The following is a 15968-nucleotide window of genomic DNA, read 5'->3' as shown; positions in this document are numbered from 1 at the left end:
CCGATGACAAAGTTGAGTGCTCTTTGAGCAAAAACCACTTGACTGAAAATGCAAATGAACAACACCACGACAAACTCTGCCCCTTCCTCCGCCGCCGCCGTTGGCACCTGATGCAAAAAGGCAGCTGTCGGCCACGCCACCTACACGCCAGACACGTGGCGTGGGGTGGACCGTCACGGAAAATTGACAGCAAAGCGTGGAAAAATAACTCCCGAGTTAGCGGCTCCTCCGGTAACGAAAACGCAAACTTTTAATTATATTCCGTGTAATTGAATACACTTAACATCGTTTAAAAGTTTACCATTGATCTGCATTCCGAATCGGAGGAGTATAGAGGGGGCAGTTGGGGAAAAAATAACACAAAGTTGCCGACCGTCAACTGACACCGGCGAAGCGGAATATACTCTCGGCCAGGTTTCCCAAGTTTCAACGAGCAGGGCATGCTATAATGATGTTGGAAGGTAACAAGATAACACCGCAAATAAGTTTGCTAAGGTTTTGCGAGAAAGTTGCACTGATCGTGTTTTCTTGTAGTATACGTTACTTTTTGAATTTGTGATATTATGGTTCACAACGATAAAGCTTTTTTCTGAGTACAATGACACTTTGTACAACCGTAAAGGATTTGAATAAATTTTTAATTCATTTTTTTAAGTTAACTTCGTGCAATTTTATGACAGAAACCATACTTATTGACAGCTCGTTCCAAAGGGACCATGGTTGATCCATCGTAAAACAATGTCTTGACATTTTTTTCTACCAAAAAATGTAAATAAAACTGATCAGAAATTGTTTCTAAGTGTGTAAAGATGTAACTGAAATTGATTTTTTGAGATCTGTGTAGGTTAAAAGGTGAGGCTGGAAGCTGTTCAAAATGGCGTCCTTATGGAGTTACATACACGCAGAAAATCACAAAATTTCATATTACAGAAAATTTGTTGAATACACTAAAAAGATGATTTTCAATCACTCCTGAAAGTTTCATGAAGATATTTCATGGTTAAACTGAGTTAGAGACGATTTTAAGCTCAACAGTTTGCCGTGCGCAAAGCGGGTTGTCAAACTTTCTGAGCGTTTTTCTCGAAACACCGAGTTGATCTACGGGTACCACGATACCTCGAGATGGGATGGACTAAATTGGCTGAAATTCGGGGTGAAGACTCTGAAGACATATCCCGTGTGCATGACAAAGCCCGATTTTGAAATTTTGCTTTAAAAAAAATACAATGATCAAAAACTGACGATTTTTTGTATGAAAAACACAAAATATTTGTATCTTTTTTTTAAATTTTTTTTTTGAAAATCGACTTTCTTCATGCACACAAGACCGATTTAACGAGTCTTCACCAAAATGTTGAGCCTATTTGGTCAAGACAATGTTAATATATCGTGGCACTCGTTTTTTAAACTGCTAACTTCATATAGCTATATCTCGGCAATGATGCAACCAAATGTCTTAAAATTTATTTTGATAATAGGTGAAAATAGATTTCAAATAAAATTTAGAGTGTGCTCACACCAACCACTGACTTTTTTTTGTCAATTAACATGTATGTAACCCCTTAACTCAAATCAGCCCAAAGTTTCCATGCGACGAGATAGCACGATCCCAAAGACTTGTTGAAATGTTGAGGGCGAAGCAGTTTTGATACAATTTCAGTTTGCTCCTTATACCTTCTTTCTATCTAGGTCGTTTAATATTGATTAAAACGGCTTTTTTCTGAAAATTGATTCCGAAGCTCTTTTTTTCAAAATACCTCTGAGTATTGAGGTTAAGATGAAATTTCACTAAGTTTTTGCCATATTTGGCTCAACGTTAGGGTGACAATAAAAAAAAATCGACATCAAGAATTCCCTCTCACTCAAATAAGTATCTGTGCCAATTTTGAGCCAAATCGGTTCAGGTTTAATGGTTGCTTTTTATCGTTGAAGTTTATATGGGGATTTTGAGAATTTTTTGTAGGGAATAAATTATTAAGTTTATACGGGTAATTTATGTTAAAGTTTGAAGAATTAAAAATTTGTGTTATTGGTTATTAATATTATATTTGGTAAAAGATTAAGAATGTGAAAATTAAAATTTTTTGAAATTTAAAAGACAATAATTTTTTTATTATTTTAGTTGTTTATATTTATATTATAAAAAATATAAGGGGGGTGAGGGGGGGTAGGTTTGGAATAGAATTAATTAAATAAAATTGGGATGATGTGTTTTGTGGGAAGTGAGATGATTAGGGAGGGGAGGGGTTGGATAGATGTTGGCAGGGTAGATTGATGTTGGAGTGAAATGTTAGGTGTATATAGATGTTAGGATTTTTTTAATAATGAAAGGTTGGATTGAGGAGGTAGGGGAGGAGAGGGTTGTAGTTTTGTTTTAGTTTTTGAGTTGATTTTGTTGGAGAATTCGAATAATAAAAGAATAAACATAAATAGAGAGTTAAAAAGAGAGGTGTGAGTTATGGATAAAATTTGTTAAAATTTGTGAAAATTTAAGAAGATATAGTGATTTTATTGAGTGTGAGGTAAGGAGATTGTTTTGGTTGTGATTTTGTTTGATGGAGGAATATGTTTGTGAATTAGGTTGAAAAAAGTTGAAATTTTGGGAATATGTTGGGGGAATTTGTTGTTGAAATATAATGTGTGGGATGAGGTAAATGTATTTATGTGTTTGGTGTAATTTTGAATTTTGATGGTTATTTGATGGTATTGTTGGTTAGTGTGTGGGATTAGGATTGGGGGGTGGTGGTTTGGGTATAAAAGGTTATATTTTGTTAAAGTTTTATTTTAGGTGGTGTGTTTTGGTTTAGGTTTGGTAAGTATATATTGTTGGGAATTTATTTAAATGGTGTGTTTGTAGTGAAGGGGGTTTTGGTTTTTGATGAATAATTTGACTAATGGTATGTAATAGAATGTTTGGGAATTTATTATGGGTTAAAGTGTGGTAGTGGTTTATATAATGTTTGGTTTATTTTATATATGAGTATTGTTTGGTCGCACAAATTTTTCAACTGCATTTTTCGATGTAAAATCGAATTTGCAATCAAAAAGTACTTTAGTAAATTTTTGATAAAGTGCACCGTTTCCAAGTTATAACCATTTTTAGGTAACTTTTTTGAAAATAGTCGCAGTTTTTTATTTTTTAAAAATAGTGCCCATGTTTGCCCACTATTGAAAAAAATATTTTTGAAAAGCTGAGAAAATTCTCTATATTTTGCTTTTCGGACTTTGTTGATACGACCCTTAGTTGCTGAGATATAGCCATGCAAAGGTTAGGTCCGATTTACAATGTTAAAACATGAAACATTCGTAAAATTTTCCGATCTTTTCGAAAAAAATATTTTCAAAAATTTAAAATCAAGACTAACATTTCAATCGGGCCAAACATTCAATATTACGCCCGAAAAAGCAAAATATAGAGAATTTTCTCAGCTTTTCAAAAAAAAAAAAATTTCTATGGTGGGCAAACATGGGCACTATTTTAAAAAATGAAAAACTGCGACTATTTTCAAAAAAGTTACCTAAAAATGGTTAGAACTTGGAAACGGTGCACTTTATCAAAAATTTACTAAAGTACTTTTTGATTGCAAATTCGATTTTACATCGAAAAATGAAGTTGAAATTTTTTTGCGACCAATATTTCGATTTTTTGAAAAAATCTGTATTGATTCAAAAAATCATAACTCGGTCAAAGATTTTTTGCCCATTCTGGAAATTTCTGAAAAGTTGGCATTTGATGTCCTCTAAAACATATCAAAAAATAAAAAAAAAATAAAAATAGTGTTTTTTGGCAAATCAAGTTTTAGTGACAAAAAGTTAAATTTAAAATCACCAAATTTTTTTTACCGTGTATCATTATTTTTCAGTGTAGTCCTTATCCATACCTACAACTTTGCCAAAAACACCAAATCGATCAAAAAATTCCTTCAAAAGATACAGATTTTTGAATTTTCATACATCATTTTTGTATGGACAGCTGCCAAATTTGTATGGAAAATTATATGGACAAACTAATGATGCAAAATGGCTTCTTTGGGCATACCGAAGGCACCAAAAAAGTTTCAGCTGGATTAAAAAATACAAAAATTAAAATTAAAGAAAAAAGACCGATTCCGTAGAGAACTGCTCTCACGTCAAATCATCGCCAGGGCCCTCATCATTTTTTTCATTATGGGTTCTCATCATTGATGTTCTGTACTTTTAATGCTGAAGGAATATATCATTTTCAATATTGATGTCTTGTTGAAGCTGTTTGAACATGAGTTTTTGTCTTGTATTTATAAATACAAATTTCTCCCAAATATCCGCTATCAAAAATCTTGTTAAAAATTTGTATCGGAGCAGGCCAAGGTACATCCAATTGATCCAAATTAAAATGACGAAATTCCATGATTACTTAGGAATCCTAAATTGAATACTAAGTATCAGCTTCTACGATATTGTTTTGTTTGCTAATCTTTGCACATGGGATTGTGGGTTAATTTGTACACCCTGAGGCAATTTGTCTGCCAAGCCAACAGAGGCGTTTTAAAGAAACGTGGAATGTTTTCCTCTAGTAGTGTAGATTGTGTTCTATGAAAAATGTAATTTATTACGATAAATTTGGATAAGAAACCATTTTTGGTGTGTGATAAAAATGATCTTGTTCAACATTCAATGAAATGCAACCATTTATCGAAGCTATTGCATTCATACATTAACTAACCTTCATTCGGATTCCATTAGCAGCATGTAATTCAGATCAATTACCGAGAGTGCATTATATCATAAAATTAAAACGCATACATTAAGCTTGTGACACAAACTATCTCGCAAATTAACTCTAACTCGTTACATTAGTCACTCAAACCTGCTTCCAGTGACTCCTTCCAAGACAGTGTGAAAGTGAAAGTACTAACCAGTTTTTCACCTCACTTGTGTTAAACTGCACAATCTCGCGCCGCTAATCGCAAAGATTTGCTGAAACGCGCGCTTTCCACGCTTTTCCGCCGTCACACGTATAATTTTCATCAGCGCTCTAATTCATTCCGCTTCAGTGTGATTTTATGATTGTGCACACAAATGCACACACACACACACACACACGAGCGAGTGAGCATTTGCTCCGGGGGGAAATTAGCATGAATTTGATTATGATTGTATGTTGTGTGACGGTGGGCGATTGTTCGGCGACTGTCGACTTCTTTGGAATCCACGCGAGTGTGAGGTGGCAGGTCGTTAAAACACTCCACCTCCGTTGACGTCTTCGTCAGCTCATCAATCTGAGCTGAGGTGAATCGCTTAAAAGTTATGTTTAACGTTTCGGGGCCGGATTTCCATGGCAGAGCACGGGAGTGTGCAATTTATTACGGTGGCGCTTGGCAATTACCCTTTTGATTTAGATTGAATATGTGATTCGAAACACGACTGCTTCAAAGTAGCATTATTTTTTGTTACATTTATCCATTTTTAAAGCTTTATTCTAACCCTCTACTGCCCAATTTTTTTTCGAATATTTTTATTTTTCCCGTGTCAAGGGGTCATTTTTAGCAACTTTTGTTCTACGATAAACCTTACTTCTCTTGTATCATTATTAGTATTTTAATTTGCATTTATTTTGTTTAGTTTATGTTTGTTTTTGGTAGTATTTGGCCTATTGTACTACCTCCTGTTATTACATTTAGCCTATATATTTTTTCATGTTTTTACAGACGCTTTTTCAGTTTTTTTATTGTTTCTCACATTTTCTGCTATGGAATGGTATCATTGAAATTGTAAAAAAATCGTAAAGGCATAGTTTGGACACTACACAAATTACAGCATACTTCTATTTACATGAATTATAGAAAATGTAGTAGTAAAAAACACAGCAAAAAAAAAAAAAAACAGGTAAAACTTCTAACCCTAAAATTTTCGAAAATTTTAGGAGTTCTTCTTTCTATTTTCGCCGTTTTTTCGAAGCCCGTCTAGAAGCGGGGTTCGAAATCTTATGCAAGATAACTACAGATATTTTTTGTAAGATTAGGGTAGAGTGGGGAGACTTGATCCCAAGCCTGTATCTCGTCAGCATGTGGGTAAAACAATTAGCTTTGTTCTAGAAAATTGTGCAAAATTGACTAAAACTCATTGTAGAAAACAAAGAAAAAAATTAAAAAATGTTTGAATTGAGTAACACACATTTTTCTAAGAAGTGCTGCAAAAAACTTCCAAGAGATCTTTTTTCTTTGTTTTGATAAGTATAGAAAACACTCAAAAATTATTCAAAAAAATATTTTTTATACATGACTTGTTTGATAAACATATCAACTCCAAAACCCTTACGCATTTGACGTAAAATTTATCGTCATACTATTTTTACAATCAATTGTTTAAAAAAGTGCGTTAAGGGAGACTTTATCCCTGCATTGTTACAGTCACTGGAATCAGCCTCAAGATTAAATAATTTGGCTGGGTTTTCGTCTATAGTTTCCTTTAGTATAGTTGTACATAACTAACTGCAGTTTGAACCATTTTTCAAAAGTTTTGTAAACAAAAATTACCAGCTTTTGTAAACATGCTCAATTTTGGTCTAAAAAAGAAAATTTAAAGTTTTTTTAAAATATTTTACATGCTAAACTTGTTATATTTTGAACACAAACGTACAGGTTTAATGTGAAATTGCTGTATCTTATAGAAAATTAAAAGTTTGGATGAATAAGAAACATTTTGCTTAAGATTTCTTCAAAATGTTGAAAGGGGGATCAAATTACCACCAACATTTTGAAAATGCCGGTTTAAAATATTTTTTTAAAAAGCTTGGCATTATTCGAAGAGTTTATCTGATGAAATAACCTTATCAGCCAAACATAGTTGAATGTTTAAGCTTTCAATTCATGCAAAAAGATCATAGTTTTGTGAAAAATTGACAGAGTTATGTGCGATACAAAAAAGGGGATCAAGTCTCCCCACTCTTCCCTACATTTGCAAGAAAATTTTAGGTCTTTTTCTGCAAGATAAATTCTTTTAAGGTAGCTTCAGATCAATTTTGTAATATAATTTTCTGCAAGATATCTTCAGCTCGGTTTCTAATTGATAACTTTTTTGTAAGATAACTTTAGCTCGATTTCTGTAAGATATCTTTCTACAAGATAACTTCAGGTAAAATGTAAATTTCTGTAAGAAAAGTTAAAGCAGGCTTGGCCAAATGGTTAAGCTGTCCGCTTAGTAAGCGGAAGATCATGGGTTCATGAAAGTTGCACCCCAAATCCTCAAATATATTATAGTTCCCGAAAGATTTCGTTTGTCTTGGCAGTGTTGGCAAAAAGTATGATTTTTACCGAGTATTTCGAAATGTTTCTCTTGAACACTCTGTAACTTTTGTTAGAAACAAATTGAAACTTAATTTAACAAATTTCTAATTCTTTTTTTAATTATCTTGCTTGATAGCTTTGGCTGATTTTATAGAAGAGCAGTTCTCTCAGATTTCGGTCATTCGATTTTTTTTTGTATTTTTCAATCCGGCTGAAACTTTTTTGGTGCCTTCGGCATGCCCAAAGAAGCCATTTTGCATCATTAGTTTGTCCATATAATTTTCCAAACAAACTTGACAGCTGTCCGTACAAAAATGATGTATAAAAATTCAAAAATCTGTATCTTTTGAAGGAATTTTTTGATCGATTTGGTGTCTTCGGAAAAGTTGTAGGTATGGATAGGGAATACACTGGAAAAAAATGATGAACGGTAAAAAAAATTGGTTATTTTTTATTTAGCTTTTTATCACTAAAACTTGATTTGCAAAAAAACACTATTTTTGATTTTTTTTATTTTTTGATATGTTTTAGAGGACATAAAATGTCAACTTTTCAGAAATTTCCAGGTTGCGCAAAAAATCTTTGAGCGAGTTATGAATTTTTGAATCAATACTGATTTTTTTCAAAAAATCGATATATTGGTCGTAATAATTTTTCAACTTCAATTTTCGATGTAAAATCAAATTTGCAATCAAAAAGTACTTTAGTGAAATTTTGATAAACTGCACCGTTTTCAAGTTGAATCCATATTTAGGGGACTTTTTTGAAAATAGTCGAAGTTTTTAATTTTTTTAAATTAGTGCACATGTTTGCCCACCTTTGAAAACAATATTTTTGAAAAGCTGAGAAAATTCTCTATATTTTGCCTCTTTTAACATTGTTGATACGACCCTTAGTTGCTAATATATTGCCAAAAAAATTGATGTTTTCTAAGTCCCACCCAAACAACCCACATTTTTTTTAAAGTCGATATCTCAGCAACTAATGGTCCGATTTTCAATGTTAAAATATGAAACATTCGTGAAATTTTCCAATCTTTTCGAAAAAAATATTTTCAGAATTTTCAAGTCCAGACTAACATTTGAAAAGGGCCAAACATTCAATATTACGCCCTTTTAAATTGTTAGTCTTGGTTTAAAAATTCTGAAAATATTTTTTTCGAAAGGATTGGAAAATTTCACGAATGTTTCATATATTTACATTGTTGTTTGGGTGAGACTTAGAAAACATTAATTTTCCTGTTTTTAAACTTTTGCATGGCAATATCTCAGCAACTAAGGGTCGTATCAACAAAGTTCAAAAAAGCAAAACATAGAGAATTTTCTCAGCTTTTCAAAAATATTTTTTCTAAAAGTGTGCAAACATGTGCACTAATTTAAAAAAATTAAAAATTGGTACTATTTTCAAAAAAGTCACTCAAATATGGATTTAACTTGAAAACGGTGCACTTCATCAAAATTTCACTTAAGTACTTTTTGATTGCAAATTTGATTTTACATCGAAAAATGAAGTTGAAAAATTTTTGCGTCCAATATATCGATTTTTTGAAAAAATCAGTATTGATTCAAAAAATCATAACTCGCTCAAAGATTTTTTGCACAACCTGGAAATTTCTAAAAAGTTGGCATTTTATGTCCTCTAAAACATATAAAAAAATAAAAAAAATCAAAAATAGTGTTTTTTTTTGCAAATCAAGTTTTAGTGTTTAAAAAATTAAAATAAAAATCATTTTTTTACCGTGTATCATTTTTTTCAGTGTAGTCCGTATCCATACCTACAACTTTGCCGAAGACACCAAATCGATCAAAAAATTCCTTCAAAAGATACAGATTTTTGAATTTTCATACATCATTTTTGTACGGACAGCTGCCAAGTTTGTATGGAAAATTATATGGACAAACTAATGATGCAAAATGGCTTCTTTGGGCATACCGAAGGCTCCAAAAAAGTTTCATCCGGATTAAAAAATACAAAAAAAAATTTAAGAAAAAAGTCCGATTTCGTAGAGAATTGCTCAGAAGCAAGGTGTAAGATATTATTAGTTTTGGTCAAAATATTTCTTCGAGCATTAAACAATTTTATTTCGTCGTTTAATTAAAACAATTGAAACAAAAATAAGGCCATTGCAAACTTCATTTTAAGGATTTGAAAATTTTATGAAAATATCAAAGGGACAACATAAAAAAAACTGGCAAACATTGAAATTTCCTTTGAAAATCTTGTATAGTTGATTGTAATTATTTGGAATGCCTTTGCTTGGTCTGAATTTGTTAGAAATTCAATGCCTAAAATGCCATTAAACAACATATTTCAGATTTATTTGTACACACAAAGTTAAAATTCATGCGGATAGTCCGTTCAAATAGAATCGAGAGGAATGTACTATTTGGCGAGAGTAAAGAGCCCTCGCGCTACAACAACAACAAATCGCGTTTATTCGTTCATTAAAACAGTTCATCCCATTGAGTGGCTTATATGAACAAATGAACACCAATACCGAACCGTGGTGGCCGATTCAGCAAAGGCGCAGTTCAATAGCCGAAGGTCTCGGGTTCGAGTCTCGACATCGATACTTTTTTTTTTGAACGTTGATTTTTTTTTTGAAAATGAACCCACGAGTAAAGTACTCTCAGTGATTTCGGAATTTATACTCTCCGTCCGTTCACAGTGTCATTTTACTACCGAACCATGTTCTTTATCCGCTCGTATACCGATGCCCAGTTCTGGGTGTAGATATTTGAGGCATCTCAAATGAAAAAAAGAAAATTGTTGCGTAAGAATAGGACATAAAAATATTTAATGATCTCAATCACTAAATCCTCCAAAATAGTATGGATTATCAAACGTTGCAGTTGCAAATTTGCCTCTTAGTCATAAAAAAACCATTAGGATTTTTGTTTTTATTTCAGTCAATCGATTTCATTACATTTTAATCGATTCATTTATCACGATTCACAAATTGTTTTCTTAATGCAGCTTTTAGAGGTTTAAAGCTCTTTCAGCTATGGATTCACTATTTTTCGTCAATGAATTATCTCTTCTCAACCCAAATTCGCCAAAAATTAATTTACCAGCAAATTTGAGATCTTCTAAAAAATAGGAAAGATGAATTTTTAAAATTTTTGAAAATTTTAGGGATGGAAGTTCGACTCGTTTGCAGTAATTTTTGATGTGTCCCAGACTATGCTTCTATGCATTTTTTTTAAATTTAAATGATAATAATAATTTTTTGTACACAGCAAAAAAAAGTTGAATTTTTTAATGTTGAAAATTTGGTAGGTTGAATATTATCTCTTTTTTGTGTAATATTACTTAAAAAATGTGTAAAAATGTGAACCTGATGAATATTCATCAAAAACTGATGAAAATTCATCATTTTCAGAGGTAAAATTAATCATTTATTTTGCCACAAAATCTGTCACCATTTCCTGGTGAATATTACCATCATTTTTTTTCCTGTGTTGAAGAAAATATGTAAAATATGCGAATAATTAAAAAATGACTGTAAAATCACCGAAAAACTAAAAGACAAAAGGTTATTATAGGAGGTGGTACAATAGGCCAAATACTATCATAAACAAACATAAACTAAACATGATAAATGCAAATTAACATACTACATAAAACAAGAAAATATAAAACAACAAAAGTAAAGTTTTTCGTAGAACAAAAGTTGCTCAAAATGACCTCTTTAAATCGGGAAAATAGAAAAAAATCAGAAAAAATCGATTTCAAGAAATCATTTCTCTAGACCCGTAACATAAAATAATTAAATTTCCAATTTGACCCAACCACCAAAATCTAACCCAGCTGTATTCTTGTTTTCGATTTCCACAGGCCTCGCCAGCGGTCAGCGCCAGGACCAGGATGACCCGTGCAAGACCAAATCGAAGGTGGTTGGCGACGCGACGTACTGCGACCGGTACTGGGAGTGCGTCAACAACCAGGCCGAGCTGTACGACTGCCCGAACGGGTTGGTTTTTGCCGGCAAGCACCGCGGCGTGACCGAGGGCTGCGACTACCCGTGGCGGTCGGACTACTGTGACGGCAAGCAGCTGGCAAGTGAGTCATGAGGGCGATATTCTTTAGTTGTAAACAATTCTCCACAATGTTAGTTTACCATCAGAAGAAAATATTCATATAAATCGCTCCTGTCTTGCATCGAAGCCATTTCCAAATGGGTAAAGTTCCGCCGTGATGACCGTATGATTTATGAATCTCATGATTATACCCAGGTTATTCTCACCGAACAAATACAGTAAACTAACATTTTTTCCAACCCACTCCCCCAGACGGCCCCATCTCGACGGAGCACTGCGACTGGCTGTACGGCATCTTTGGCCACGAGACGTCCTGCACCCGGTACTGGACGTGCTGGAACGGAACGGCCACCGAGCAGCTGTGCATCGGTGGGCTGCTGTACAACGAGAACGCCCACAGCTGCGACTGGCCGGAGAATGTCGAGGGTTGCCAGAAGCACCGTAAGGAGCTCCCTATTCCGGGGTACAAATTTCCTAGGATTTCATGTTTATCCTCCCCTTTTTTCAGCCCTCTGCAACGACGACGCTAATGGCAACGTTCCGCTAGGAAAGTCCTGCAACCGGTACTGGCAGTGCCAGGGTGGCTACCCGCGGCTCCAGCGATGCCCGGCCATGCTGGTGTTTGACCGGCGAAGCCTGCGCTGTGTCGTGCCGCCGACGGAGGACTGTGACATCCCGACCACCCCGCAGCCCTTCGACGGAGACCTGGAGCAGGGCAAGGTAAAAGGGGGGAAGGGTTTCAACAAAAAATAGTGCAAGGAGTGACTTGTTTCCCGGAATGGAATATTATGAAAAAAAATAATAATTAAATGATTAAAAGTTGAAGGTGTAGTTGGAAATATGGGCATGGTTGGTATTATATCAAATACATGGTAAGTCAACAGGACCTTTAAAAATTGCAGAAGAAAATTGTTCTAAATATCGCTTTTGAAGACAGCTTTAGCTAGTTTTATTTTTATTCGAGCAGTTAAAAAAAATTAAACGAAAGCCTTAAAAAAAAGAGCAGTTATTAAGAACGATTTTTTATGAAATTTTGAATTGATTAGCATATCACTTTTTTTGTAACTCCGTTGTGAAAATACTAACCTTATTTGTCCTTCTTTGGGCCGAAACTACCTATTTTTTATCTAAAAAAATAGTTCTGAAATAGTAGTTTATGCAACAAGTTGCGAAAGCATGATTTTTTCCAGCACGAGTCGTACATTTATCCAACAAAGTTAACCATGTTGGATAAATACGACGAGTGCTGAAAAAAAATCAAGTTTTGCAACGAGTTGCTTAAAACATTTTAGCAATTCTGGAAAACGTTTTTTTGAATGAAATTTTAGATCAAACATTCATGTGCTAAGAATTTACCGTTCAAAACAAAACAATATTGAAAAATGATACTTTTCGATACAAGTGTTGAAAAGTTCATCTTTTCAGCACCCATTTCAGTGGGACTTTTGAGCACTTTTATTAAAAGGTATTGATTTCCAAATCTTATATTTTTGGTAGTTAAAGGTAGGCCGTTTCGTTTCTCCAGAAAGGCAGGAAAAGTTGACAGTTTCACAGCGGTTTTTTAGCGGTAATAGTCTGTGTTGCAAATTGCTAAATGAAGATTTTTTCAGCAAGAGTCGTACATCTATCCAACGAGGCTAGTTGCCAAAAAAACAAAAGATTTATTATGATAACTAGTAGACAAATACTTTTTTTAAATTATAAGGATAATAAGGTCGCTGCTACAATTTTTTTTAATGTTTATGTCCCTCGGATCTGACTCAAGTCAAGAGGGGATAAAATACAAAATAAAATGAATAACAAGCGATGGTTTCAACAATTTAGATTTGATCAAATGATAAATTTGAACTTTAAAATGTTGGCCTACAATTTTCGAAAGAAATTTGCTTGATTTCTAAGACACAAATTTCATAAAAAAAAACCGCAAAAATCATTAAGGGACCATTTAACCTCAATTCCGCTATAAAAGCATTTTTGGCCGTTTTCAAATGTTAGGTCTGATTTTAAAAAATCAGAAAATATTTTTATCGAAAAGATCAGACAATTTTACGTAAAAATGGCGGATTGCACTTGATAGTTTGTCACATTTATGTTGATAAATATAAAAATTATGTAAAAGGCAGTTTATTCTGCATTTAGAAAATTGGCCCAAAACTGATTCTTCAATCTTTTTATTTAGTTTAATTTCTATATCAAACTACCAAGAGCAAATCGTCATTCTTTTGTAATATTGTTTGATCTTTAGGATAAAATTATTTTCAGATTATTAAAATCTGACCTAACATTTGAAATCGGCCAAAAACTATTTTTTATACCAGGGAACCAGCCGCGTTCAATAAAGTCCGACTTTGGGTTCCATTTCGCCCACTGTGCAATGCTCCACGAAATCAGCATGGGAAAAAGCAAAAGTGCTCAAAACTGGACTGGGTGTTCTCTGGCCAAAATAATTAGACTCGTATTTTTTTATTTGGCAATCAGGGTGACCTTGGGTGGTTCGAAAATGCAATTTTCGTCGATTTTTGCTAAATGAAAGGTGATTTGTTGGATCAGATTTGAGGACCAAAAAATCCAGCCTAACATTTGAAAGGGTCGTATAAAACTGTTAAATGCCGTTTTGATGGTTACTGGAAATTTTACGTAACATATAAAAAATGGAAAGAGTTCATTAATTCATTTTCATATTCAGAACACTTGACTTTGAGTATCGTTCTGCCATTTTTTTGAGGCACGAAGCTGCAGTTTGGCTCATATGTGATGTTTTGATTTGAATTTATTATTAAAAATACAAAATAAGTGCAACCAACTTTGTAATCTAAACTTTCTGTAAAATGTCTAATTTAACCAAACATGTAACAAAATTTTACGTTTTTTAATTGAACAAAACTGATGCTGAAAAAAGTTTTTACTCAGTTATATTTATGGACATACAAATCTGAAATGCTAAGATCTATCTAATGTATCGAATTCCGGGAACAATCATTCCGGGCAAAGTCACAGCACCTTGAACGTCTGTGTTGTGGCAGAACGCGACGCACATGTGACTTAATGGAAACTTATTTTTCGCCCATTAATGTTGATTATAATCATTCTCGTTTCCGGTTTTGTCCTTCCATCGTCAACGCACACCCAAACCCCAAACAGGGAAATGCCATTTCGAATCTGCCACCGGGTGCCATCCAGGGAAAGCTCGGAGGAGGTAGCGGCGGCCGGAAGCAAAACTAAGTTTGTGATAATGACTGCTGGCGAGAAATGTGAGTGTGTGTGAGCGTCCCGAGCCCTTCATCCGTTCTACGATCCAATTCCGGAAAAAACCCCGACAAGAGCAACAGCGGTAACGGATGCCCAAAACATTTCTCAACCTTGCAAGTTTGGCCATGCTCCCCCCCTCGAATGAAAGCAAAACCAACAACAGCAGTGTGGCCATCCCCGAGCAGATGATGGTTCATTTTTTGTTTGCACCCGTCGTCCACAAGTTGCAAAACGTTAAAATAAAGCGCGATAAATTTCTACCGAAGAAGCTTCGCCGGCAAAAGAAAAAACCACGGCGAATGAAAAACTTCATAAGTTTTGTATATAAATAATATTTTTAATTGAAAATAATGTTTATACTATTATATTATTTTCCACTCGTTTTTATTATGCTTTATTATTTAAAACCCAGAAAATGAGAAAGAGAGTAAAACAGCGTAAGATTAATAAAGTAGTGAAGAAAAACACTGTGAACTGAAGTTGTTTTATTTCGTCTCGTTTATTTTCTTGCCAGGATTGATGACCCAATATTTGAAGAAGCACAAGGACTCTATCTAGCAACATCCCCCCATCAAGTCCAATAAAGATACAATCTCCCTTTGAAGCACAGTGATGGAAGCGAAAAGTTTTTTCTAATGTGACAACTTGAACGATTTAATATCGTCTGTAATATGACAGTTTTATGGCTTTCCGGCGGATGGCGATGGACAGTGAAGGTGGTGGCTAAGGGACAAACTAAAATAAAGGAAGCTGCACTACTACTCAGTGTCACTATCAGTAGCCACGAACCGTTGAACGGGGTAACATTGACATTGGGAAAATTATAAAATTTAGCAGTTCAGCATTTTTTTCGGAAAACTGGAAAGTGATTTCAGTTGAAATTATCCATTTAACTAAAACTTTGGCGGAGGCTTCGCTATGACTCTAAAAGCCATTTATCACAAACAAACAAATTAGACAAGCCACAAACAGTTTCAAAATGCACCACAACAATGGGGCAAAATGCACCGGGTAATAGCTGTTTTCACTAGTAACCACTAGATGACACCACTGTTTTTACAAAGGAGCATCACAGCGGTGCATTTTGCCCCGACACCGCTTATTATATAAAATTCAATTATAAATACATTTTTAATGATTTTGGACTCATCTATCTACAGAATAATGAAGATTGTGGTAAACACCATTTTAATGTTTTGCAAATAACTAAAGTGGTCAAAGACAAACTTGTAGGAAATTAGACGAGCTTTTCGGTAAAAATATTTAAGAGACTGAACAATTATGTCTGTCATATAGGAATTGTGAAAAACTATCAAAAAAAAAACTGTTCTTTAAAAATTTTGCCTTCCTCCCTGAGGTAAGGCTTTAATCCTGCTCGAAAAAATGAACGTTTGAAAAACAACTCGTAGACCTA

At 34.0% G+C, this 15968-nt stretch overlaps 1 protein-coding gene across 2 annotated transcripts in view; it reads left to right on the top strand.

Annotated features, from left to right (window-relative positions):
- Window positions 1-15028, top strand: part of LOC120417448 (protein obstructor-E-like) — a 95133-nt gene extending 80105 nt beyond the window's left edge. For both annotated transcript variants that reach the window (XM_039579492.2, XM_052711347.1), the window contains exons 3-6: window positions 11103-11327; window positions 11558-11746; window positions 11814-12025; window positions 14447-15028. In XM_039579492.2, the coding sequence (XP_039435426.1) occupies window positions 11103-11327; window positions 11558-11746; window positions 11814-12025; window positions 14447-14527 (707 nt within the window). In that variant the 3' untranslated portion in view covers window positions 14528-15028. The remainder of the gene's footprint in view (window positions 1-11102; window positions 11328-11557; window positions 11747-11813; window positions 12026-14446) is intronic.
- The last annotated feature ends 940 nt before the right edge of the window (window positions 15029-15968 follow it).

The sequence above is a fragment of the Culex pipiens genome, unplaced genomic scaffold (assembly GCF_016801865.2).
Source record: "Culex pipiens pallens isolate TS unplaced genomic scaffold, TS_CPP_V2 Cpp_Un0002, whole genome shotgun sequence".
Taxonomy (NCBI): Eukaryota; Metazoa; Arthropoda; class Insecta; order Diptera; family Culicidae; genus Culex; species Culex pipiens.
This window is presented reverse-complemented; position numbering and strand designations above follow the sequence as displayed.